This window comes from Prionailurus bengalensis, chromosome X (genome assembly GCF_016509475.1).
Source record: "Prionailurus bengalensis isolate Pbe53 chromosome X, Fcat_Pben_1.1_paternal_pri, whole genome shotgun sequence".
Taxonomy (NCBI): Eukaryota; Metazoa; Chordata; class Mammalia; order Carnivora; family Felidae; genus Prionailurus; species Prionailurus bengalensis.
In genome coordinates this window covers 63,789,658-63,815,886 of record NC_057361.1, presented here as the reverse complement: position 1 = coordinate 63,815,886, position 26,229 = coordinate 63,789,658, and the positions used below count along the sequence as shown (strand labels likewise).

The window sequence follows — 26,229 nt, the reverse complement described above, 5'->3', positions numbered from 1 at the left end:
CAACCGACTGAGCCACCCAGGTGCCCCTAAAATCACTTTTTTTCCTTTATGTTTACTTATTTTAGAGGGAGAGAGACCAAGTGTGAGTGGGGGAGGGGCAGAGAGAAAGGGAGACAGAATCCAAAGCAGGCTCCAGGCTCCGAACTGTCAGTGCAGAGCCCGACGCGGGGCTCAAACTCACGAACTGCGAGATCATGACCTGAGCTGAAGTCAGATGCTCAACTGGCTGAGCCGCCCAGGCGTCCCCTAAAATCACTCTTAGTTCAATACTTTACTCAGCAATCAAGAGTATATAAAAAATCAGGAAACAAACACAAACTCCTTCATAATTCTGTATTAAATGCAAATTAATGACAAGTGTTTATTAGTATCTTACTTTCTATAGTACCAAATTTAATATTAGCTCACATTTTCCTAAACTCATTCAAAAAATAAAAGTTAACAGCAATGTGTATAATACTATATATTTGGTGCTATCAGGATGAGAAGTGTAAGATGCCTATCCTTATAATACGGCTAGGGAAATGAATTCCACACGTGAAAATTTAGCTGACAATATAAGGCAATTTATAATTAAGTAGCAAATGGATTATGTACATAATAAATACTACAAGATTTCAGGAAGGACTTAAAATAGGAAGATTGGGATTGGCCTGAAGAAGAAAGGATTTGTATTAAGGCTAGACAGATGGATCAGATTTAGATAGAAGTAGGAAATTTTGGTTACAAATAAAAATGTGTGCAAGGGTACAGAGATAGTGGTAAATAAAGTGCTGGAATTAAGAAATCCTGTTTTAGATTGATTAGTAGTAAGGCTACATAAAAGCTAGATGCCTTATTAGGACTAGATGATAAAGAACCTTGAATGACCAGTGAAAGCTTAGAGACTGTTCTAAGGTAGTAGAAAAGCAATAGTGGTTTCTGAGAAGAGTAGGAGTTTCAGGAAAGTAGTAACTTAGGAAGACTGATGTATATTGCAGTGTAAGAAGAAGGATTGGAGGAGAAACTAGAATCAGTATTTTAATATTCTAATGTCCAATATTAAGGATCTGACTTTAGCTGGTGCCAATGAAAGTTAATTAGAAGGGATGGAGTAAAAGATAATTGCAAATGAAGAATGATCAGATCTTGGAAACTGAAAACATTTGGGCAATAAGGGAAAAGTCAAACATGACTTGAGGTTTCACTTAATCTCAATTCCCTAGATTCTTCTTATCTTTCACCCTAATAATTCCTATGACTGTATTTTTATTTACTAACTAGCATGTTACACATTAGATTTATAAAATGGATTACTACTATAGCCTTCTTTCTCTGGAAATACTTAAACCTTGTCTTTAAACACTTAAGTAATTTAGAGTATTAAAAAAGCTGTTGTACACTTAGCTGTATTTTTCCAGTGACTACTTAAAGAGCTTTGAAATAAGAAACAGGCACAAAGTATGAAGCTGAGTCGAGTAACTACTTTCTGTTGAAATACCTAGCACTTAGGATAAGCCTTCTCTCATGGCAAAACAGTGGAAATTTTTTCCAAGGTTTGTCCTAACCCTGTCAGCAGAGCCTACTGCTCGCTCGCTCTCTCTCTCTCTCTCTCTCTCTCTCTCTTCCTTCCTTTCCTCCCCTCTCTTTCTCTCTTAAAAATATTTCCCCCCTTTGGAAAAACTGCTATGGCTTCTTTGGCTCTGTTTTACTGCTGACAAACTAGATTGCTTTTAAAAATGTTTTATGTTTTGGGGCGCCTGGGTGGCGCAGTCGGTTAAGCGTCCGACTTCAGCCAGGTCACGATCTCGCGGTCCGTGAGTTCGAGCCCCGTGTCAGGCTCTGGGCTGATGGCTCGGAGCCTGGAGCCTGTTTCTGATTCTGTGTCTCCCTCTCTCTGCCCCTCCCCTGTTCATGCTCTGTCTCTCTCTGTCCCAAAATAAATAAAAAACATTGAAAAAAAAATTAAAAAAAAAATGTTTTATGTTTTATCTTCACAAATCTGCTTGTTTCTAGGCAAGCTGATGAAGAATTTCAGATCCTGGCAAACTCCTGGCGATACTCCAGTGCATTTACCAACAGGATATTTTTTGCTATGGTAGATTTTGATGAAGGCTCTGATGTATTTCAAATGGTAAGATCTTTGGCTTATTTTATTAAGTAGGGATAAACTAACTATAGATAAAGTAGAATATCTTTTTCAATGGTCACAAGAATTCTTATTTATATATTCTTTATTATCTAAGTACAATGGATATACAATGTCATATTGCTTTCAGGTGTACAACATAGTGATTTCACAATTCCATCTATTACTCAGTGCTCAGCATGATAAGGGTATTCACCATCCATCACCACACAATGTTATTACAATATTTTGACTATATACCCTGTGCTCTACTTTTCATTTCTGTGACTTATTTGTTTTATAACTGAAAGTTTGCTCCTTTTAATCTCCTTCACCTATTGCCCATCCTCCCTTCCCTCTGGCAACTACCAGTTTGTTATCTGTATTTCTTTGTAAAAACAATATTTTTAATGTTTATTTTTGAGAGAAAGAAAGTGCAAGTGAGGGAGGGGCAGAAAGAGAGAGACACAGAATCTGAAGCAGACTCCAGGCTCTGAGCTGTCAGCACAAGGCCAACATGGGGCTCTAACCCATGAACTACGAGGTCATGACCTGAGCTAAAGTCAGACACTTAACTGACTGAGCCACCCAGGCGCCCCTGTTCTCTGTATTTCTGAGTCTGTTTCTGTTTGTTTGTTGGTGTGTTTTTTAGATTCCACATGTAAGTGGGGCGCCTGGGTGGCTCAGTCGGTTAAGCGGCCGACTTCAGCTCAGGTCATGATCTCGCAGTCCGTGAGTTTGAGCCCCACGTCGGGCTCTGTGCTGACAGCTCAGAGCCTGGAGCCTGTTTCAGATTCTGTGTCTCCCTCTCTCTGACCTTCCCCCGTTCATGCTTTGTCTCTCTCTGTCTCAAAAATAAATAAATGTTAAAAAAAATTTTAGATTCCACATATAAGTGAAATCATGTGATATTTATCCTTCTCTGACTTATTTCACTTAGCGTAATACCCTCTAGTTCCACCCATGTTACCACAAATGGCAAAATTTCATTCTTTTTCATGGCTGAGTAATAGTTCGGTGCGCGCGCACACGCGTATATACATGTCATCTTTTATATCCATTCATCTATCGATGGACATGTGGGTTGCTTCTATATCTTGGCTATTATGAATATCTCTGCAATAAATAGGAATGCATATATCTTTTCTTTTTTTTTAATTTAACTTTATTTTTTATTTTTTAAAATTTACATCCAAATTAGTATATAGTGAAGCAATGATTTCAGGAGTAGATTCCTTAATGCCCCTTACCCATTTAGCTCATCCCCCCTCCCATAACCCCTCCAGCAACCCTCAGTTTGTTCTCCATATTTATGAGTCTCTTTTGTTTTGTCCCCATCCCTGTTTTTATATAATTTTTGTTTCCCTTCCCTTATGTTCATCTGTTTTGTCTCTTAAAATCCTCATATGAGTGAAGTCATATGATTTTTGTCTTTCTCTAATTTCACTTAGCATAATACCCTCCAGTTCCATCCACGTAGTTGCAAATGGCAAGATTTCATTCTTTTTGATTGCCGAGTAATACTCCATTGTATGTATGTATATACATATATATGTATATATGTATATATATATATACATCGTATGTATATACATATATATGTGTATATGTATATATACATCGTATGTATGTATATACATATATATGTATATGTATATATACGTATATACATATATATGTATATGTATATATACGTATATACATATATATGTATATGTATATATACGTATATACATATATATGTATATGTATATATACGTATATACATACATTGTATGTGTATATATATATATATATATATATATATATACACACCACATTTTCTTTATCCATTCATCCATTGATGGACATTTGGGCTCTTTCCATACTTTGGCTATTGTTCATAGTGCTGCTATAAATATGGGGGTGCATGTGTCCCTTGGAAACAGCACACCTGTATCCCTTGGATAAATGCCTAGTAGTGCAATTGCTGGGTCGTAGGGTAGTTCCATTTTTAGTTTTTTGAGGAACGTCCATACTGTTTTCCAGAATGGCTGCACCAGCTTGCATTCCCACCAACAATGCAAAAGAGATCCTGTTTATCCACATCCTCGCCAACATCTGTTGTTGCCTGAGTTATTAATGTTAGCCATGCTGACAGGTGTAAGGTGGTATCTCATTGTGGTTTTGATTTGTATTTCCCTGATGATGAGTGAAGTTGAGCATTTTTTCATGTGTCGGTTGGCCACATGGATGTCTTCTTTGGAGGAGTGTCTATTCATGTGTTTTGCCCATTTATTCACTGGATTCTTTGTTTTTTGGGTGTTGAGTTTGATAAGTTCTTTGTAGATTTTGGATACTAACCCTTTATCTGATATGTCGTGCGAAAATATCTTCTCCCATTCTGTCGGTTGCCTTTCAGTTTTGCTGATTGTTTCCTTCGCTGTGCAGAAGCTTTTTATTTTGAGGAGGTCCCAGTAGTTCATTTTTATAGGAACGCATATATCTTTTCTAATGTTTTCATTTTCTTTGGGTAAATAGTAGTGTAATTCTTGGGTCATGTGAGATTTCCAATATTAATTTTTTGAGGCATCTGCATACTGTTTTCCATAGTGTTGCACAAATTTACATGTCCACGCCAACAGTGCACAAGGGTTCCCTTGTCTTCACATCTTTGTCAACACTTGTTATTTCTTGTCTTTTTGATTCAAGCCATTCTGACAGGTGTGAGTCAATATCTCATTCTGGTTTTGATTTGTATTTCTGTGATGATTAGTGATATGGAGCATCTTTTCATATGTCTATTGGCCACCCATATGTCTTCTTTGGAAAAATGTCTATTCAGTTTCTCTGCCCATTTTTTAATTGGATTATTTGGGGGTTTTTTGGTGTTGAGTTATCGAAGTTCTTTATATATTTTGGATATTATCCCTTTGTTAGATATGTGATTTGCAAATATCTTCTATTCAGTTAGGTTGCCTTTTTGTTTTGTTGATGATTTCTTTCCCTATGCAAAAGCTTTTTATTTTGGTATAGTCCCAATAGTTTATTTTTTATTTAATTTCCTTTGCCTGAGGATACATATGTATAAATATGTTGCTATGGCCAATGTCCAGGAGATTACTGTATGTGTTTTCTTTTAGATTTGTGGTTTCATGTCTCACATTTAGGTTGTAGGACTGCTTTTGTGGTGTCCCAAAGATTTTGGACTGTTATTTTTCTCTTTTCATTGTCTCCATGTATTCTTTAATTTTCTTTTTGATTTATTTGTTGACCCATTGGTTGTTTTAGGCCCCATGCATTTGTGTTTTTTATGGGTTTTTTTTCTTGTAATTGATTTCTAGTTTCATTGCATTGTGATTGAAAAGATGCCTGATATGATTCCAATCTTCTTAAATTTTGAGACTTGTTTTATAACCTAATTTATGATCTTTTGAGGCGAATGTTCCACGTGCACTTGAAAAAAATGTGTATTCAGCTGGGTTTTTTGGATAGAGTGTCCCATATGTATCTGTTAGGTCTGTCTGGTCTAATGTGTCATTCAAAACCACAATTTTTTTTATTGATTTTATGTCTCGACGATCTACCCATTGATGTCAGTGGGATGTTAAAGTCTCCTACTATTATTGCATTATTGTCAATGTCTCTCTTTATATGTTAATATTTGCCTCATTTATTTCAGTGCTCCTATGTTGGGTGTGTATTTATAATAGTTATATTGTATTGTTAAATTTTTCCTTTTATCATTATGTAATGCCCTTCTTTGTCTCTTGCTACAGTCTTCTGTTTTAAGTCTGTTTTCTCCGATATAAGTGTACCTGGCTATTTTTCCTGCCTTCATTTTCATGGAATACATTTTCCATTCCTTCACTTTCAGTTTGTGTGTTTCTTTAGGTCTGAAATGAAACTTTCGTAGGCAGCACATAGATTGTTCTTGTTTTTTATCCATTCGGTCACCATATTTTTTTGAGAGAGAGAGAAAGAGCACAAGAGAGCACACACAAATGGGGGAGGGGAAGAGAGGGAGAGAGAAAGAGAGAATCTTAAACAGTCTCCACATCCAGCACAGAGCCCAAAGGCAGGGCTTAATCTCACAATCCTGAGATCATGACCTCAGCCAAAATCAAGAGTCAGACACTTGGATGCCTTGGGTGGCTCAGTCGGTTAAGCGTCTGACTTCAGCTCAGGTCATGATCTCTCTGATGGTTTAAGGGTTTGAGCCCCACATTGGGCTCTGTGCTGACAGCTCAGAGCCTGGAGCCTGCTTCAGATTCTATGTCTCCCCCTCTCTCTGCCCCTCCTCTGCTCACGCTCTCTTTCTCAAAAATAAGTAAACATTAAAAAAAAAACTTAAAGAGTCAGATGCTTAACCAGCTGAGCCACCCAGGTGCTCCATGATATGTTTTTTGATTAGAGCATTTAGTTCAGTTAGAGTAGTTACTGATAGGTATGTACTTAGTGCCATTTTGTTATTTTTTTTCTGGTTGTTTTTGTAGGTCTTCTCTGATCTATATTTTCTTCTTCCCTTGTGGTGTGATGGATTTGTCTAGTGTTGTGGGTGGATTATGACATTCTATGTTACCTTGTTTTTAAGATTTTGTATATCCCTTGACTAATTTTTGTAGATATAATTGATTTTACTTCTTTTGTGTTTTAACTTCCATGCTGGCTTTATAAGTGATTAATCTAATGCCTTTACTGCATTTTTGCTTTCATCATTGAAATTTCCTCATTTCATAATTTTCTTCTAGTTATGACCTTTTTCCACTTAAAGAATGCCCCTTCATGATCTCACTATTGGTGAGTTTGAGCCCCACATTGGGCTGTGCTGTCAATGCAGAGCCTCCTTGGGATTCTTTCTCTGTCCCTCTCTCTCTGCCCCTCCCCTGCTCTCTCTCTCTCTCTCTCTCAAAATAAATAAACTTTCTTTTTTTTTTAACGTTTATTTATTTTTGAGACAGAGAGACAGAGCATGAACGGGGGAGGGCCAGAGAGAGAGGGAGACACAGAATCTGAAACAGGCTCCAGGCTCTGAGCTGTCAGCACAGAGCCTGATGCGGGGCTGGAACTCACGGACTGCAAGATCATGACCTGAGCCAAAATCGGACGCCCAACTGACTGAGCCATCCAGGCGCCCCAAAATAAATAAACTTTTAAAAAATAAAATAAAGAATACCCTTATCATTTACTCTAAGTTTGGTTTAGTGGTGATGAACTTCTGTAACTTTTTTTTTTTGTCTCAGAAAGTCTTTATCTGCTCTTCAATTCTCTTGATAACCTTACCTGGTAGAGTATTTTTGGTTGCTCGGTTTTTTTCTTTCAGCACTTAGAATATATCATGCCACTCTCCCTTCTGGTCTGCAAAGTCTGTGCTGAAAAACTCAGCTGGTAGCCTTACTGGGCTTCCCTCGTATGTAACTGTTTTCTCTTGCTGCTTTTAAATTTCTCTATTATTAATTTCTGCCATTTTAGTTATATGTTTTTGTGTAGACCTACTTGGATTCATCTTGTTTTGGGTTTTCTGTGCTTTCTGGACCTGGATGTCAGTTTCCTTCCCCATATTAGAGAAGTTTTCAGCTATTTTTTCTTCAAATAATTTTTTCTTCCCCCTTCTTTCTGTCTTCTTCTTCTGGGATCCCTGTAATGCAAACATTATTATGCTTGATGATGTCATAGAGGTCCCTTAAGCTGTTCTCTTTTTAAAAAATATTTTATTTTTAAGTAAAACAACGTGGCACTTGAACTCTTGACCCTGAGATCAAGGGTTGCATGCTCTTGCAACTGAGCCAGCCAGGTACCCCAAGCTGTTCTCTTTTTTTTATTATTCTTTTATCTTTCTGCTATTCAGCTTTGTTGCTTTATATTATCCTGTCTTCCAGATTGCTGATCCATTCTTCTGTGTCTCCCAGTCTGCTGTTTATTCCCTCTAATGCATTTTTTAATTCAGTTATTGTGTTCTTTACCTCTGTCTGGTTCTTTTGGATAGTTTTTATCTCTTTTTTTGAAGTTCTCTCTGAGTTCATCCACCTTCTTTTCAAGTCCAGTGAGTACTTTTATTTATTTATTTTTGAATATAATTTATTGTCAAATTGGCTTACATCCAATACCCAGTGCTCATTCCAATAGGTGCTCTCCTCAATGCCCATCACCCATTTTCTCCTGCTCCCCACCTCCCCACCCACCCTTAGTTTGTTCTCTGTATTTAATAGTCTCTTGTGGTTTGCCTTCCTCCCTCTCTGTTTGTATCTATTTTTTCCCTTTCCCTTCCCCCACGGTCTTCTGTTCAGTTTCTCAAGATCCACATATGAGTAAAAACATATGATATCTGTCCTTCTCTGACTGACTTATTTCACTTAGCATAATACCTTCCAGTTCCATCCACGTTACTGCAAATGGCATGATTTCATTCTTTCTCATTGCCAAGTAGTATTCCATTGAATATATAAACCACATCTTCTTTATCCATTCATCAGTTGATGGATATTTAGGCTCCTTCCATAATTTGGCTATTGTTGAAAGCGCTGCTATAAACATTGGGGTACACATGCCCCCATGTATCACCACCAGTGAGTACTTTTATGACCATTGCTTTTAACTCTTTATCGGGCATATTGCTTATGCCCATTTTGTTTAGCTCTTTTTCTGTGATTTTGGCTTGTTCTTTTATTTGGGACACATTCCTCTATCTCCTCATTTTGTCTATTTCTGTGTTTGTTTCTTTGTGGTCATGTAGGTCACCTACATCTTCTGGTCTTTTTTTTTTTTTTCCTGGTCTTGAAAGTAGTGGCCTTGTATAGGAGAGGCCTCATGGTGCCCTGTAGTACAGTTACCCTGTGCACCAGAACCAAGTGCTCCCTATATGAGCTACATGTGCCCTCCTGTTGTGGATGAGCTGTGATTACTGTGGGCATGCTGGTGGGCAGGGCTGGCCCTCACCCCAACTGGTTTCAATAACCAATTCACCTATTGCAAGTGCAATAGACAGGGTTTGCTTCCTACACTGTTGAGAGGCCCTGCTGCAGCCCTCATGGGCTTGTTGGTGGGTGGGTCTGGCCCTAAACCTGGTTGTTTACAGCCAGGTGCTGTGATAGCTACAGATGCAGGGAAGGGTAGTGCTGGTGCTGGCTGTCTGTGCAGTCAGCTAAGAGGCCCACCTTTAGGAACTGCAGGCATGCTGTTGTATGTGGTTATCTCCTCCCCACCCCAGGGCAGAATTCATTTTGGAAGGGTGCTAGTTCCAACTGAAGCTGCCTCCCAAGTGTGGTGGGGCAGAAGCCACTTTGCAGGGGCACCTGCCAAGGTGTGTGTGTTAAGTGGGGCAGGTCTAAAGAGGAATGCCAGAGCCAGACATGTGGCACTAACAAGGTAGATGGAGAGTGTGTGAACTGGCTTCCACAAGTGTCTGAATCTGTAGGCTAGGGGTGGGCAAGATAAAAATGGTACCCACTAGCACTTTTGTTCCCAGAGAAGTCTGCAGATCCCTGCCCCTCCAGCACATGTCCTAAAATTGGTGAGTAAATTTCCTTCACATATACCCCAGGTACTTTTCAAACTGCTGCTTCTGTATTCAGGCTAAGTCATTTAGTGTGCTGATTCTTTGAACGTAGGGATTCGTTCTCTTTTTCCTATTTCCTTCTTGCTCTCCCGGAGTTAAGCCCCACTTCTTTTCTTTTCTTTTTTTTTTATAACTTTTTTTTAATGTTTATTTATTTTTGAGATAGAGACACAGAGTGTGAGCAGGGGAGGGTCAGAAAGAGAGGGAAACACAGAATCCGAAGCAGGCTTCAGGTTCTGAGCTGTCAGCACAGAGCCCGACGTGGGGCTCGAACCCACAAACTGTGAGATCATGACCTGAGCCAAAGTCAGCTGCCAACCAACTGAGCCACCCAGGCGCCCCTTAGCCCCACTTATTTACAAAGCAAGATGTATGGAGACTTACCTTCCCAGTGCAGGCCTTCAGGGCCAGGGGTCCCTTGTGTGGGATCTGATTAATTGCCTTGCTCCTCTGTGCTTGTGATGTCCCTTGTATTTGTGGTCATTTGTACTGGGGGTTTGGTTTCCAACCACATCTCCATTCCTCCTACCCTTTTTGATGTGGTCTATCTACAGCTAGCCGTGGAAGATCTTTTCTGCCAGTATTCAGGTCATTTTCAGAATTAGTTTGCAATACATATAGTTGCTGCCTCAATGTGTCCACGGGACAAGGTGAGCTCAAGGTCCTCCTACTCCTTCATCTTCCCTTGGCCACAAAAAGTTTTATTTTTTTTTTTAATTTTTTTTCAACGTTTTTTATTTATTTTTGGGACAGAGAGAGACAGAGCATGAACGGGGGAGGGGCAGAGAGAGAGGGAGACACAGAATCGGAAACAGGCTCCAGGCTCTGAGCCATCAGCCCAGAGCCTGATGCGGGGCTCGAACTCACGGACCGCGAGATCGTGACCTGGTTGAAGTCGGACGCTTAACCGACTGTGCCACCCAGGCGCCCCACACAAAAAGTTTTAAATATTTATTTATTTTGAAAGAATGAGAGTGAGTGAGTTGGGGGGGAGGGGCAGAGAGAGAGGGAGAAGGGGAATCCCAAGCAGGCTCCACACTGTCAGCACAGAGCCCAGTGCAGGGCTCTTTCCCGTGAACCCTGAGATCATGACCTGAGCCAAAACCAAGAATCCAATGCTTAACCAACTGAGCCACCCAGGTGCCCTGGACACAAGAAATTTTAAATAGGACTTGTCTTATGTGATATCTAAAGTAGTGAGATAAAAGGTGAACTTGAGCTAGCCATGAAATGTAATGGTCCGTGCTATTAGAATATGGAAAATGAGTAGTAATCAAGTAGGTTTTGTAGTTTTTTATTGTGTTAAGCTATATATAATACAAAAAGTTATCATTTTAACCAGTTTTTCTTTCTTTTCTTAAACATGGAATGCTTCATGAATTTGTCATCCTTGTGCAGGGGCCCTGCTAATATTCTCTGTATCATTCTAATTATAGTACTGACCAGTTTTAACTCTACAATTTATCAAGTAATTTTTTAAATCAGTGTGAATACCACCATTGTGCCACCATTATGTAATAGTGAAGTTCTTAGTAGAACTAGGTACCTGTCTACCCTCTTGCTTCCTGACTTAGTGGAAAATCTCCTTATTCCTGTTCAAAGCTTAACCCTTTTCCTGTGCTCTGAATCCCATACCCATTAGCTCTATTAATCATGACCTCTTGCACCTGTATTTTTTTCACCTGTATTTTAAAAAAAAAAGTTTTTTAAGTTTATTTATTTTGAGAGACAGAGCGGAGGAGGGGCAGAGAGAGAGGGAGAGAGAGAATCCCAGGCAGGCTCCATGCTTCCAGTGCAGAGCCTGATCCAGGGCTTGAACTCACAAACCATGAGATCATGACCTGAGCCAAAACCAAGAGTTGGACACTTAACCGACTGAACCACCTAGGCATTCCAGCACCTGTACTTTTTAAAATTAAGACTTAAAAAAAGTTTTTTTAGGGGTGCCTGGGTGGCTCAATCGGTTAAGCAGCCGACTTCGGCTCGGGTCACAATCTCATGGTCCGTGAGTTCGAGCCCCGCGTCGGGCTCTGTGCTGACAGCTCAGAGCCTGGAGCCTGTTTCAGATTCTGTGTCTCCCTCTCTCTCGGACCCTCCCCCGTTCATGCTCTGTCTCTCTCTGTCTCAAAAATAAATAAACGTTAAAAAAAACTAAAAAAAAAAGTTTTTTTAATGTTTTATTTATTCTTGAGAGAGAGACAGACAGAGAGACAGAGCATGAGTGAGGGAGGGGCAGAGTGAGAGAGGAACACAGAATTTGAAGCAGGCTCCAGGTTCTGAGCTGTTAGCACAGAGAGTCTGATGCCGGGCTAGAACTCACAAGCCATGAGATCATGACCTGAGCCAAAGTCAGACGCCCAACCAACTGAGCCACCCAGGCACCCCAAGGCTGTTTTAAGAGCAGCTTAAGGTTCACAAAAGAATTGAGGGGCAGATAAGGAGATTTCCCTTATATCCCCTCCCCTCACACATGGGTAGCCTCTCTCATTGTCAACATTCCCCACCAGAGTAGTACATTTGTTATAGTTGATGACCCTGCATTGACACATTATAAACACCCAAAGTACATAGTTTACATCAGGATTCACTCATGATCTTGTACATTCTATTGGCTTAGACAAATGTATAATGATATGTATCCATCAGTATGGTATTATAAAGAGTATTTTCACCACCCTAATAATCCTCCATACTCTGCCAATTCATCCCTCCCCCCATCCCTTGGTAACTACTGATGTTTTTACCATTTCCATATTTTGCCTTTTCTAGAATGTCATATAACTAGAATCATACAGTATGTAAACTTTTCAGATTGACTTCTTTTACCTAGTAATATGTATTTAAAGTTTCTCCATGTCCTTTCATAGCTTGATGGTTCATTTCTTTATAGTGCTCATAGTGCTCATAGTGCTCATAGAATAATATTCTATTGTCTGGATGTACCAGAGTTTCTTTATTCATTCATGTATTGAAAGACATCTTAATTGCCTCCAGGTTTTAGCAATTAAGAATAAAACTCCTGTAAATATCCATGTGCAGATTTTTGTACAGACATTAAGTTTTCAGCTCCTTTGGGTAAATATCAAGGAGTGTGATTGCTGGATCATATGGTAAGAACATGCTTAGTTTTGTAAGAAACTGCCAGTCTTTCAAAGTGGCTGTATCATTTTTCATTTCTGACAGCAATAAATGAGAGTCTCCATTGTTCCACATAGTCATCAGTATTTGGTGTTGTCAAGTGTTCTGCATTTTGGCCATTCTAATAGTTGTATAGTGGTATCTTACTGTTTTAATTTGCATTTCCCTGATGACATATCACGTAGAGCATCTTTTCAAATGTTTACTTGCCATTCATACATCTTCTTTGATAAGGACTTTGGCCCATTTTTTCTTAAAGTAGGCTTCATGACCCATATGGAGCCCAATGTGGGGCTTCAACTCATGACCCTGAGATCAAGACCTGACCTGAGATTGAGTCAGAAGCTGAACTAAGTGATCTGGGTGCGTCATGGCCTATTTTTAAATCGGCTCATTTGTTCTCTTATTGTTGAATTTTAAGAGTTCTTTGTATATCTTAGAGAACAGTCATTTATCAGATGAGTGTATTGCAAATTTTTTTCTCCCAATCTGTGTGTCATCTTGTTTTCTGGACTCTTTTTCACCAAGCAGAAGATTTTAATTTTAATGAAGTACAATTTATGAGTTATATCCATCATAGATAATGTCTTTGGTGTCATATCTAAGAAGTCATCACTATATCCACAGTCATGTAGGTTTTCTCCTATGTTACCTTCTAGGAGTTTTATATTTTTTCCTTTTACATTTAGGCCTTTGATCCATTTTTAATTAATTTTTGTGAAAAGCATAAAGTCCACGTTTAGATTAGGTGGATTATTTATTTATTTTGCTCATGGACATCCAGTTGTTTTAACACCATTTGTTGAAAAGACTGTCCTTTCTCCTTGTAACTGCCTTTCTCTTTTGTCAAAGATCAGTTTTATGTGGGTCTATTTCTGGGCTCTCTGTTCTGTACCATTGATCTATGTGCTTTTTGGCTAATACAACAGTCTTGATTACCATAGCTTGAAGCTGAGTAGTGACAGTCCTCCAACTTTGTTCTCCTTCAACATTGTGTTGGTTATTCTGAATCTTTTTTGTCTCCATATAAACATTAGAATAACTTTGTCAATATCCACAAAATTAATTGCTGGGATTTTGACTGAGACTGTATTGAATCCATAGATGAAGTTGGGAAGACATTTTGACAATATTGAGTCTTCCTATCCATGAACATGAAATATCTCTCCATTTTGCTAGTTCTTCTTTGATTTCTTTCATCAGAGTTTTGTAGTTTTCCTCATATTGGTTTTGTACATATTTTGTTAGATTTATACTTAAATATTTCATTGGGGGATGCTAATATAAATGGTATTTTTAAATTTTTTAATATTTTATTTTTTAATTTTTTTAATGTTTTTATTTTTGAGAGAGAGAGAGAGAGAGAAAGAGTGAGAGTGAGGGAGGGACAGAGAGAAAGGGAGACATAGAATCCAAGGCAGGCTTCTGGCTCTGAGCTGTCAGCACAGAGCCTGATGCGGGGCTTGAACTCATGAACTGTGAGATTATGTTCTGAGCCAAAGTCAGATGCTCAACCAACTGAGCCACCCAGGCGCCCATTTCATTTATTTTTGAGAGAGAGAGAGAGAGAGAGAGGGCAAGTGGGTCAGAGACAGGGGGACAGAGGATTCAAAGCAGGCTCTGCACTGACAGCAGCGAGCCTGATGTGGCGCTCAAACCTGTGAATTCTGAGATCTTGACCTGAGCCAAACTCGGATGCTCAAACCAACGAGTCACCTAGGCTCCCCTTTAATATTTCTTTAATGTTTATTGAGAGAGAGAGAGAGAAAGAGCATAAGCAAGGGAGTAAAAAGAGGGAGACACAGAATCCAAAGCAGGCTCCAGGCTCAGAGCTGTCAGCGCAGAGCCCAATGCGGGGCTTGAGCCCATGAACTGTGAGATCGTTATGTGAGCCGAAGTCAGGTATTTAACTGACTGAGCCACCCAGGTACCCTGTATTGTTTTTTATGTCAAATTTCTCTTGTTCATTGCTGGTATATATGGAAGCAGTTGACTTTTGTATATTAAACTTGTAATCTGCAACCTTTCTGTAATCGATTATTAGTTACAGGAGTTATTTTGGTCGGTTCTTTTGGATCTTCTACATAGATGATCCTGTCATCCGTAAACAAAGACAATTTTTTCCTTCCTTCCCAATCTATATGCCTTTTATTTCCTCTTTTATCTTATTGCATTATTGCATTAGTTAGAACTTCTAGGATGATGTTGAAAAGGATTGGTTACAAAGGCCATTCTTGTACCTAATCTTACTAGGAAAGCTTTGAGTTTCTCATCATTAAGTATAATGTTATGGCACAAAAACAGACACTCAGATCAATGGAACAGAAGAGGGAACCCTGAAATGGACCCATAAATATATGGCCAACTAACCTTTAACAAAGCAGGAAAGAATAGCCAATGGAATAAAGACAGTCTCTTCAGCAAGTGGTGCTGGGAAAACTAGACAGCGACATGCAGAAGAATGAACCTGGACCACTTTTTTACACCATACACAAAAATAAACTCAAAATGGATGAAAGACCTCAATTTAAGACAGGAAGCCATCAAAATATTCAAGGAAAAAGCAGGCAAAAAACTCTTTGATCTTGGCCACAGTATCTTCTTACTCAACACATATCTGGAGGCAAGAGAAACAAAAGCAAAAATGAACTATTGGGACCTCATCAAAATAAAAATTAGTGAGAGAAAGACAAATATATTGACTTCACTCATATGAGGACTTTAAGAGACAAAACAGATGAACATAAGGGAAGGTAAACAAAACTAATATAAAAACAGGGAGGAGGACAAAGCGTAAGAGACTCATGGAGAACAAACAGAGGGTACTGGAGGGGTTGTGGGAGCAGGGATGGGCTAGATGGGTAATATACTCCTGAAATCATTATTGCACTATATGCTAACTAATTTGGATGTAAATTAAAAAAAAAAATATGGGCGCCAGGCTGTCTCAGTCAGTTAAGCATCTGACTTCAGCTCGGTCATGATCTCACAGTTTGAGATTTCGAGCCCCGCGTCGGCCTCTGTGCTGACAGCTCAGAGCCTGGAGCCTACTTCAGATTCTCTCTCTCTCTCTCTCTCTCTCTCTCTCTCTCTCTCAAAAATAAATGAACATTAAAAAAAGATAAAAAAATAAAATTAATAAAAAAATGTAACATTATCAGAAGGAAAAAAAAGTATAATGTTATTTGTAGGATTTTTGTAGGCATTTTTATCAAGTTGAGGAAGCTCCCCTCTAAGTTTACTAAGAGATTTTATCATGAATAAGTTTGGATTTTGTCAAATGCTTTTCCTGTATCTATTGATAAGATCATGTGATTCTTTTTAGCCTATTGTTATGATAAATTGCATTATTTTTTATTTTAATTTCAATATAGTTAACATACACTGTTATATTAGTTTCAGGTGTGCAATATAGTGATTCAGCAATTCCATACAACACCCAGTGCTTTTGAGAAGTCTACTCCTTAGTTTCCATCACCTATTCCACCCATCCCCCACACCCACCACCCCTCTGGTATCCATCAGTTTGTTCTCTATAGTTAAGAGTCTGTTTCTTGGTTTGTCTCTCTTTTTTTCCTTTGCTCATTTGTTTTGTTTCTTGAGTGAAATCATATGATATTTGTCTTTGTCTGAATGATTTATTTCACTTACATTATGCTCTCTCACTCCATTCATGTCATTGCAACTGACAAGATTTCATTCTTTTATATGGCTGAATAATATTCCAGTGTGTGTGTGTGTGTGTGTGTGTGTGTGTGTGTGTGTGTATACCATATATATATACCGCATCTTCTTCATCCGTTTGTCTATTAGTTGGACCCTTGGGCTGCTTCGATAACTTGGCTGTTGTGAATAATGCTGCCGAAGACAAAGGGCACTTGTGTCCCTTTGAATTGGTATTTTTGTATTTTTTGGGTAAATACCCAGTAGTGCAGTTATTGGATTATAGTGTAGTTCTATTTTTAACTTTTTTAGGAATCTCCGTACTGTTTTTCACAGTGGCTGTACCAATTTGCACTCCCATTAACAGTGCAGGATTCCTTTCTTTCCAAATCCTCACCAATACTTGTTGTTTATTTGTATTAATTAATTTTTGAATATTGAACCACCCTTGCATACTTGGTTTAAATTTTTCTTGGTTGTGGTGTATAATTCTTTGTGTACATTAATGATTTAATTTGTTCATATATTTTTTTTATGTTTATTTATTTTGAGAGAGAGAGAGACAGAGCGTGAGTGGTGGAGGGGCAGAAAGAGAGGGGGAGACACAGAATCAGAAGCTGGCTCCAGTCTCCGAGCTGTCAGCTTGAATTCACAAACTGCAAGATCATGACCTGAGCTGAAGTCAGACCTTAACCAACTGAGCCACCCAGGCGCCCCAATTTGTTCATATTTTGGTTAGAGTTCTTGTATCCACGTTCATGAGAGACATTGATGTGTGGTTTTCTTATAATGTCTTTGTTTTGGGTATGAAGATAAAAGATATGCTTTATCTTCTGAAAGAGATTGTAGAAATTGGTATAATGCCTTTATATGTTTGGTAGAATTCACTGTTGAACTGATCTGAACCTGGTGCTCTCTATTTTGGAAGGTTATTATTATCGATTCCATTTCCTTAATAGGTATGAGCCTATTCAGATTGTTTATTTTGTGTGTGTGAGTTTTGGCAAATTATGTCTTTCAAAGAACTGGTCCATTGCATATAGGTTATCAAATTTGTTGATAGTTTTTTTTTTTTACTATCCTTTTAATGTCCATAGGATCTGTAGTGATAATCTCTTTCATATCTTAGTATTATGTGTCTTCTCTCTTTTTTTTTTTTTTTGAGAGAGAGAGAGAGAGAGGGCACAGTGAGCGAAGTACAGAGAGAGGGGGAAAGAGAGAGAGACAAGCAGGGCTCACCTGAAGTGGGGCTCATGATTTTTTTTTTTTTTTTTTTTTTTTTTTTTACCCAGAGTGGGGCACAAGCTCACTGGATGCGGGACTCAAACTCACGAACTGTGAGATCATGACCTGAGCCGAAGTCAGATGCTTAACTGAGCCACCCAGGCACCCTCTCGTTTTTTCTTAATTTGGCCAGACACTTATCTATTTCTTTGATCTCTTCAAAGAACAAGCTTTTGGTTTCATTGATTTTTCTCTATTGACTATTTTGAATTTCATTGGTTTCTGCTCTAATTCTTTTAATCTATTTTCTTCTACTAAATTTGGATTTAATTTGCTCTTCTTTTTTTGGTTTTGTAAAGGGGAAACTTAGATTATTGGTTTTAGATATTTTCAACGTTTTTTTAAATTTATTTTTGGGACAGAGAGAGACAGAGCATGAACGGGGGAGGGGCAGAGAGAGAGAGGGAGACACAGAATCGGAAACAGGCTCCAGGCTCCGAGCCATCAGCCCAGAGCCTGACGCGGGGCTCGAACTCACGGATCGTGAGATCGTGACCTGGCTGAAGTCGGACGCTTAACCGACTGCGCCACCCAGGCGCCCCGGTTTTAGATATTTTTTCTCATTATACATTCAATGTTATAAATTTTCCTCTAACCATTGTTTTTGCTCTATCCCACAGATTTTGGTAAGTTGTGTTTCCATTTTCATTTAGTTCAAAATATTTTTTAAAGTTTATCTATTTGAGACAGACAGAGACAGCACAAGCAGGGAAACGACAGAGAGAGGTTAGAGAATCCCACGCATGCTCCATGCTGCTAGTGCAGAGCCCAACCTATGAGATCATGACCTGAGCCAAAATCAAGGGTTGGACACTTAACCGACTGAGCCGCCCAGGCACCCCTAGTTCAAAATATTTTTATATTTTTCTTGAGATTTCTTCTTTGACCAAGTGTTAATTAGAAATGTATCATTTAATTTTCACATATTTGGGGATTTTCTAGTTCTTTTTCTGTTATTGATTTCTAGTTTAATTACATTGTTGTCTAAGGGCAAACATTGTATGATTTATACTCTTTAAATTTGTTAGGGTGTGTTTTATAGCCCAGAATGTGGTCTGTCTTGGTGAGTGATCCATGTGAGCTTGAGAAGAATGTATATTTTCCTTTTTTGGATGAAGTAGTCTATAGATGTCAATTATATCCAGTTGATTGATGATGTCTGCCTTAATGCCCCTTACCCATTTAGCTCATCCCCCCACCCACAGCCACTCCAGCAACCCTCAGTTTGTTTTCTGTATTTAAGAGTCTCTTATGTTTTGTCCCCCTCCCTGTTTTTATATTATTTTTGTTTCCCTTCCCTTATGTTCATCTGTTTGGGATCTTAAATTCCACATAATGAGTGCAGTTATCTGATATTTGTCTTTCTCTGACTGACTTCACTTAGCACAATACCCTCTAATTCCATCCACATTGTTGCAAATGGCAAGATTTCATTCTTTTTAATTGCCAAGCAATACTCCATTGTAAATATGTATCACATCTTTATCCATTCATCTGTCGATGGACATCTGGGCTCTTTCCATACTTTGGCTATCATCAATAGCGCTGCTATAAACATTGCGGTGTATGTGCCCCTTTGAAACAGCACACCTATATCCCTCCGATACATACCTAGTAGTGCCAATTGCTGGGTTGTAGGGTAGTTCTATTTTTAACTTTTTGAGGCACTTCCATACTGCCTTCCAGAGTGGCTGCACCAGTTTGCATTCCCATAGTTTGGGAAAATTCTCAATCATTACTGTTTTAAATATTTTTTCTGTTCCTTTCTTTCTTCTTCTTCTGGTATTCCCATTGTGTGTATGTTACATCTTTTGTAGTAGTTGACCTATAGTCCTGTTCTTTTTAGTTTTTATTCTCTGCTTTTCAGTTTTCAAGGATTCTGTTCATATATCCTCTAGCTTAGAGATTTTTTTTCTCAGCCATGTCTAGTGTACTAATAAGCTCATCAAAGGCGTTTTTCTTTCTGTTATAGTGTTTTTCTTCTCTAGCAATACTTTTTGGTTCTTTCTTAGGATTTCTATCTCCCTGCTTACATTGCCCAAATGTTTTTACATGCTGTCTAATTTATCCATTAGAGTTATTAGCATATTAATCATAGATTTAAAAAATGCCCTGTCTGATAATTCCACCATCCTTGCCATGTCTAGTTATGATACTTGGCTCTGTGTCTTCAAATTGTGTTTTTTTTATTTTAACTTTTGGTGTGCCTTGTAATTTTTTCTTCATACCATACATGATGTACTGGTTAAAATGAGCTGTGGTAAAGTGGCCTTTAGTAATGTGGTGGTGAGGAGGAATGGGTACATTTTATGGTCCTATGGTTAGGTCTCAGTCTTTTAGTGAGACTATACCCCCTGGACTATGAACTTCACAAGAGTTTTTCAGGTTTTTTTCTCCCCTGTTAGGGGGCAGAATGGCATCTTCTTTCATTTGAACTAATACAGTAGCCTTTCAAATGGTTTACTTACCATCCATATAGTACTCTATCCCTATTACCTGCTATAACAGTTTCCAGAGGTTTTTCAGGAGAGTATTAGTAAGAATCATTGGGAAAAATTAGATTTGGGAAACTTGAAGGTAAACAAAATTAAATTTTATTTTTGACTTCAGTGTATCATGAACTATGAAGGATCTGAGGGATTTACTCTACTTACAATTGTGCTAATAAGTTAGCCTGCCATGGGTTCATAGATATTGGCAGAAAAAATGATATTCCTGGGTCAGAGTTAAAGAACTTTATTTATTTATTTTTGAATTTTTTTAATGTTTATTTATTTTTGAGAGAGAGACAGAGCATGAGTGAGGGAGGGGGCTGAGGGAGAGAGGGAGACACAAAATTCAAAGCAGGCTCTGTCAGCACAGACCCCAACATGGGGTTCAAACTCACTAGCAGTGAGATCATGACCTGAGCGGAAGTCAGATGCTTAACCAACTGAACCACACAGGCACCCCAGGACTTTATTATTCACAGCAACAACGGTCTCTAAATTATCTCCAAAGCACTTTCTTGTACTGTTTCCCCAAGCCCCACTTCCCATGGAACAATGCAGAGAAGGCCAGTGGTTTGCATAATGGGAGAATATCTCCAAGCTTTGGGAAACCCAGATCTTTTATAAGGGTAGAAAGCATGCATGTTCTTTGCTTTGGAGGGGGTCTATCTCTGAGTTTTAAGGGTATGCAAATATGCTTGGGCAAATCATCCACAACAAGGGCAGTCAGGTCCTCTGCATGCAATGTATACAGAAATACAAGAAACCTATGAGAATTGTCTCCGAACACAGGACTTCTCATAGACTTTAACATGCTGATATGTTACTCTTTCAGTTCCAACAGTGGGCTGTGATATGCAGAATTTCCCAAATTATTGGACTGTTTAATGGAGGATTTTGGTTAGATTCTATGGAACATACTTTTGGAAATAGTGGCATATAGACTAAAGCCAAAATTCCTTAGTCTTCCATTCATGCCCTCTTTACTCTAAACACATAACTACCTTTCTCATATTTATATTATGTCATACCCTGTCTTGTTTCAGCATCGTTGTTTGCTTCCTACAACATGAAATATCCTTGCTCTCTTTTTCTCCCCTCTTAAAATTCTATTTACCCTTAAAGCCTCATTTCAGATACTCCCTTGCAGCCTTTTCAAATCCTCCAGATGAAATGTAAGTCATCCCTTTTCTTGTGTCGCCATACTATTTTCCTTATATTTCTATCCTACGTGTATCCACGTTCTACATTATAGTAGAATTAGTCCTAGAGTTGTTTGACAGTCCCCCTTAGAATATAGTTACTTACTTAAGAGCAGACCCAACATCCTGTAGCTATTGTATTAATCACATAATAGATGTTCAGTAAGTAGTAAATAGCTTAATGTTCCCATTTTAAAGTATGTCATTGTGTCATTCTAGTCACAGATCAATAACTCAAAATTAGTACATTTATAAAATGCTATAACCTAAAAGATTAGTGCATTTAAGCTTTATTAGAGCAAAGGAAACAATCTCTAGAGTTTAAGAAATTGCTTTCTAATTGTCTACTATTCAAGCTGGGATTGTTTTAGAAATTAAAAATTGTAATTCCATTTATTTTATTTATTTATTTATTTATTGTTTAATTTTTTTTCTTAATGTTTTTTTTTTATTTATTTTTGAGACAGAGAGAGACAGAACATGAGCGGGGAAGGGGCAGAGAGAGAGGAAGACACAGAATCCGAAGCAGGCTCCAGGCTCTGAGCCGTCAGCACAGAGCCTGATGCGGGGCTCGAACTCACAGACTGTGAGATCATGACCTGAGCTGAAGTCGGACGCTCAACCGACTGAGCCACCCAGGCGCCCCGCATTTATTTTAACAATATACACAAAGACTTTTTGTTAGTGATTTGTAAAGATAAAAAACTAATTTTCTTTTACATCAGATAGCTTTCATATTGATGCTCATTTTATTTTTTTACTTTTTTCGATGCTCATTTTAGGGCTATATTTAGAGTTGGTGGTATAAGGATAGAAGTATGTCCATCTGTGGAAGAAATTTAAATCTTTCTCCAAATAGTAGTGTCACTTGCCACTATAAGTGGAAAAATATATATAACATATAATGTACTATTTTTACCAATCTTTTTTTTTTTTTCAAAGTTTATTTATTTTTGGGACAGAGAGAGACAGAGCATGAACGGGGGAGGGGCAGAGAGAGAGGGAGACACAGAATCGGAAACAGGCTCCAGGCTCTGAGCCATCAGCCCAGAGCCCGACGCGGGGCTCGAACTCATGGACCGCGAGATCGTGACCTGGCTGAAGTCGGAGGCTTAACCGACTGCGCCACCCAGGCGCCCCATATCTTTACCAATCTTAAATGTACTGTTCAATACTGTTAAATAACACATTGTTGTGCAACCGATCTGCAGAAGTCTTTTCATTTTGTAAAACTGAAATTCTTTACATATTAAATAATTCCCTATTCCCTCTTGCCCAGCCCCTGGCAACTACCATTCTTTCTATTTTCAGTCGCTTTGAATTTGACTACTGTATGTACCTCACATAAATGTAATCATACAGTATTTGTCTTTTTGTAATAAGCTGTATTTCACTCAGCATTATGTCCTCAAAGTTTATACATGTTGTAGCATGTGTCAGAATTTTTTTTCTTTTTTGAGGCTGACTGATGTTCCATTGTATGTATATAGCATATTTTATTTATGTATTAATCTGGTGATGGACACTTGAGTTGCTTCCATCTTTTGGCTATTGTGAATAATGCTGTTGTGAATAGCTATTGTGAATAATGCTGCTGTGAACGTAAGTGTACAAACATCTCTTTGAGACCCTGATTTCAATTCTTTTAGATATATGCACCTAGAATTGAAATTCCTCTAATGGTAGTTCTATTTTTAGGTTTTTAAGGAACTTTCATACTGTTTTCCATAGTGACTGCACCATTTTGTATTCCCACCAACAGTACACACAGGTTCTAGTTTCTTTACATCCCCATCAACACTTATTTTCTAGTTGTTTTGTTTTGTTTGGTTTGGTTTGGTATGGTAGTAGCCATTCTAATGGGCATAGTTTCATTATAGTTTTGATTTATTTTTCCCTAATGATTAGTGATATAGAGCATCTTTTCATGTGTTTGTTGCCCAGTTGTTTCTCTTTTTTGGACAAACATCTGTTCAAATCCTGTGCCCAGTTTTTTTTTTTTCCTCTGCCCAGTTTTTAATCTGTTTGGGTTTTTTGTTGTTGACTTGTAGTTCTTTGTATATTGTAGGTATTAACCTTTTATCAGATAATATGATTTGCAGATATTTTCTCCCATTCTGTAGATTGCCTTTTCACTCTATCGATTGTGTCTTTGGTCTACAAGATATTTTAAAAGGGGTGATTTGGCATAAAGATGTTATACTACTAATTATGGAAATACAAGTTACAATAATGGTGATATATAATGTTTACCTATTATATGAGGTTTTGACAAGACTTTGCAGAAATAGATAGATACCTTCCTACATTGGTGGGTAAAAGTACAAATTGGTACAGCCACTTTGGAAAGCAAATGGACTCTGTGCATTTTAATTTAAAACTTTTCTATCCTGTGACCTAACAAGTCCATTTCTATAGAAAACCTCTCAAGTATACAGGGAGGTAAGTATATGGCTGTTCATTGCAACATTATGTATAATTGGAAAAAAAACTAAAAGTTTCACAATAGCATAGTTACTTAATAATCTATAAGAGTGAGGTTGAGGGGCACCTGGTTTCAGTTTGGGTCATGGTCTCACAGTTTGTGAGTTCAAGTCCCACATCAGACTCCATGCTGGCAGTGCAGAGCCTGCTTGGATTCTCTCTCTCTCTCCCTCTCTCTCTGCGCCCCCCCCTCCCCCCCGCGCTCATGCTCTTAATTTCTATCAAAATAAATAAACTTTAAAAAAAAAAAAAAGAAAGGCCAGCACTGCTCCCCCGGGGCGGCACGGGACAAGGGCTACCTGGAAGGCGCTCATCTTGGTTCTGGGGAGAGTTTGAGTTTGCATGGGACAGAGGCACATGCAGGTATGGCTGTAAACTTAATAACCAGCCCCGTTCAAGCCTTGCGCTGGCTGGGTGGCTGGGTGGCTGGGTGGCTGGGTGCTGGCTGCATGGCAAAAGGCAGGTCGCGTCTCTCTGTTTGCCCCTGAAAGAGAGGTAGCTGCATCTCAGTCTCCTTAACATGCCACCTGACTTGAGGACCCTGCAAGTCAAAGCATATACTGGGTGACGACGGCTCTACGCCCAGGTCATGGCTGGGCTTTTTTGCCAGGTTCTTGCCAGAAAGGGTTTGGGTTTCATTGATCCACCAGTAAATACAGGCTTGTGCTGAAGTTTGCTCCCTTGCCAATTTAAGTACATTTCTTAATTTTGTTATTTTGTTACCTGGTACAAAATAGGTGCTTAATAAAACTTGGTTAAAAGAATGAAAAAAAAAGAAAAAAGAAAGAGGTTGATATATATGTACTATCATGGATAGATCCCTCAAACATGGCTGCATAGAAAGCAAATTGCAGAATATGATAGTTAATATGATACCATTTGTGTTAAAGTGGACACAAAGCAATATTTGTGTTTTCTGTGGTATACACACACATATATGAATAAATTCAAAAAGGTTTAGAAATAATAATAGTGGCTTCTAGAATTGTTGGTCCTTATAACCCTGTAAACTTTTTTTTTAATTTTATAGAGGAAATAGATTCATATATTACCTGTATTTTTAGGCATTTTTTTATGAATCCAAAAGTGATATAGTTAACTATTGAATATTTTGGCCTAGGGGTGCCTGGCTGGCTCAGTTGGAAGAGTATGCAACTCTTGATCTCAGGGTCATGAGTTTGAGCTCTGTGTTGGGTGTAGAGATTACATACATACATACATAAAAATTAAAAAGAAAAAGACTTTGGCCTAAAATTTGGGCAGCAGTTTGATGGAGTGAAAACTGTCCAGGGTCTAGTTCTTAGCTTTTCAATTTTTTTTAAGTTTGTTTATTTTTGAGAGAGACAGAGACAGAGCATGAGTAGGGGAGGGGCAGAGAGAGAGGGAGACACAGAATCTGAAGCAGGCTCCAGGCTCCGAGCTGTCAGCACAGAGCCTGATGTGGGGCTCAAGCTCACCCACTGTAAGTTCATGACATGAGCTGAAGTCGGACACTTAACCAACTGAGCCGCCCAGGCGCCCCAAGGTTCTTAGCTTTTCAAATTGAGAAATTGAATTTTAACAATGTAGCCAGAATTTACCTAGTTCTGGAGACTGTGCACACTCACATGGATGTTGGTAAATAAGGGACTAATCTATTAATTCATTAATTTGCCATATTATATTGCCAAGGAGACCAAATAATCATATCGACTAATCACTATACTTTTCTTCCTTATGGGAAAGTCTAAAAAATTACTATTAGAGGGTTCTATTGTGAGTATAGAATCAAAGCAAGGGAGTTGGATTATTTTATTGGCTGATGTCTTTAAATTATAGTTGTCTTATACAAGCTAATCTCCATTATTGGATTACCTGTTGAGGGACCTGAATGTTTGCATCAGTTGGTCAGCATCTTTTCCCTGGACTTACTCAGACTTTGTATTTTCCACAAATACAGTTATATCACATCAGGAAAGATACAATGCAAATGAGTCAGTCATGGTTTCTTTACCTTAGCAATTCCAATGTTGTCTTCTTTAAGCATACCATCGTCTCATTATAGAGAATAGAAAAATGTGATGCTTATCAGTAAACATTTATGAACTTTTTAGAATTAACTGTTTTTGCATATGACTACCATTTTGATGGTTTTCACTGCAGTGTTATGTATGTATGTATGTATGTATATATGTATGTATGTATGTATTTCATTGCAGTTTTAGAGCACTGTCTTGTTTTCTCCAGATTGAGAATGTACTCTATTTGGAGCTTAGTCCAGCTACATAAGGCAATTTTAGTTCTCACAAATGTATTATTTTTGCATAATTTCTGAACAGATGAAAATGT

The 26,229-nt window shown here is 38.3% G+C and overlaps 1 protein-coding gene and 1 pseudogene across 2 annotated transcripts in view; one reads left to right on the top strand and one right to left on the bottom strand.

The window, feature by feature from the left end:
* The window catches only part of MAGT1 (magnesium transporter 1), a 60,377-nt gene that overhangs the window by 12,788 nt on the left and 21,360 nt on the right, over positions 1 to 26,229 (top strand). For both annotated transcript variants that reach the window (XM_043571415.1, XM_043571416.1), the window contains exon 3: positions 1,996 to 2,113. In XM_043571415.1, coding sequence (XP_043427350.1) covers positions 1,996 to 2,113 — 118 coding nt within the window. The remainder of the gene's footprint in view (positions 1 to 1,995; positions 2,114 to 26,229) is intronic.
* LOC122478097 lies at positions 10,999 to 11,088 on the bottom strand (annotated as a pseudogene).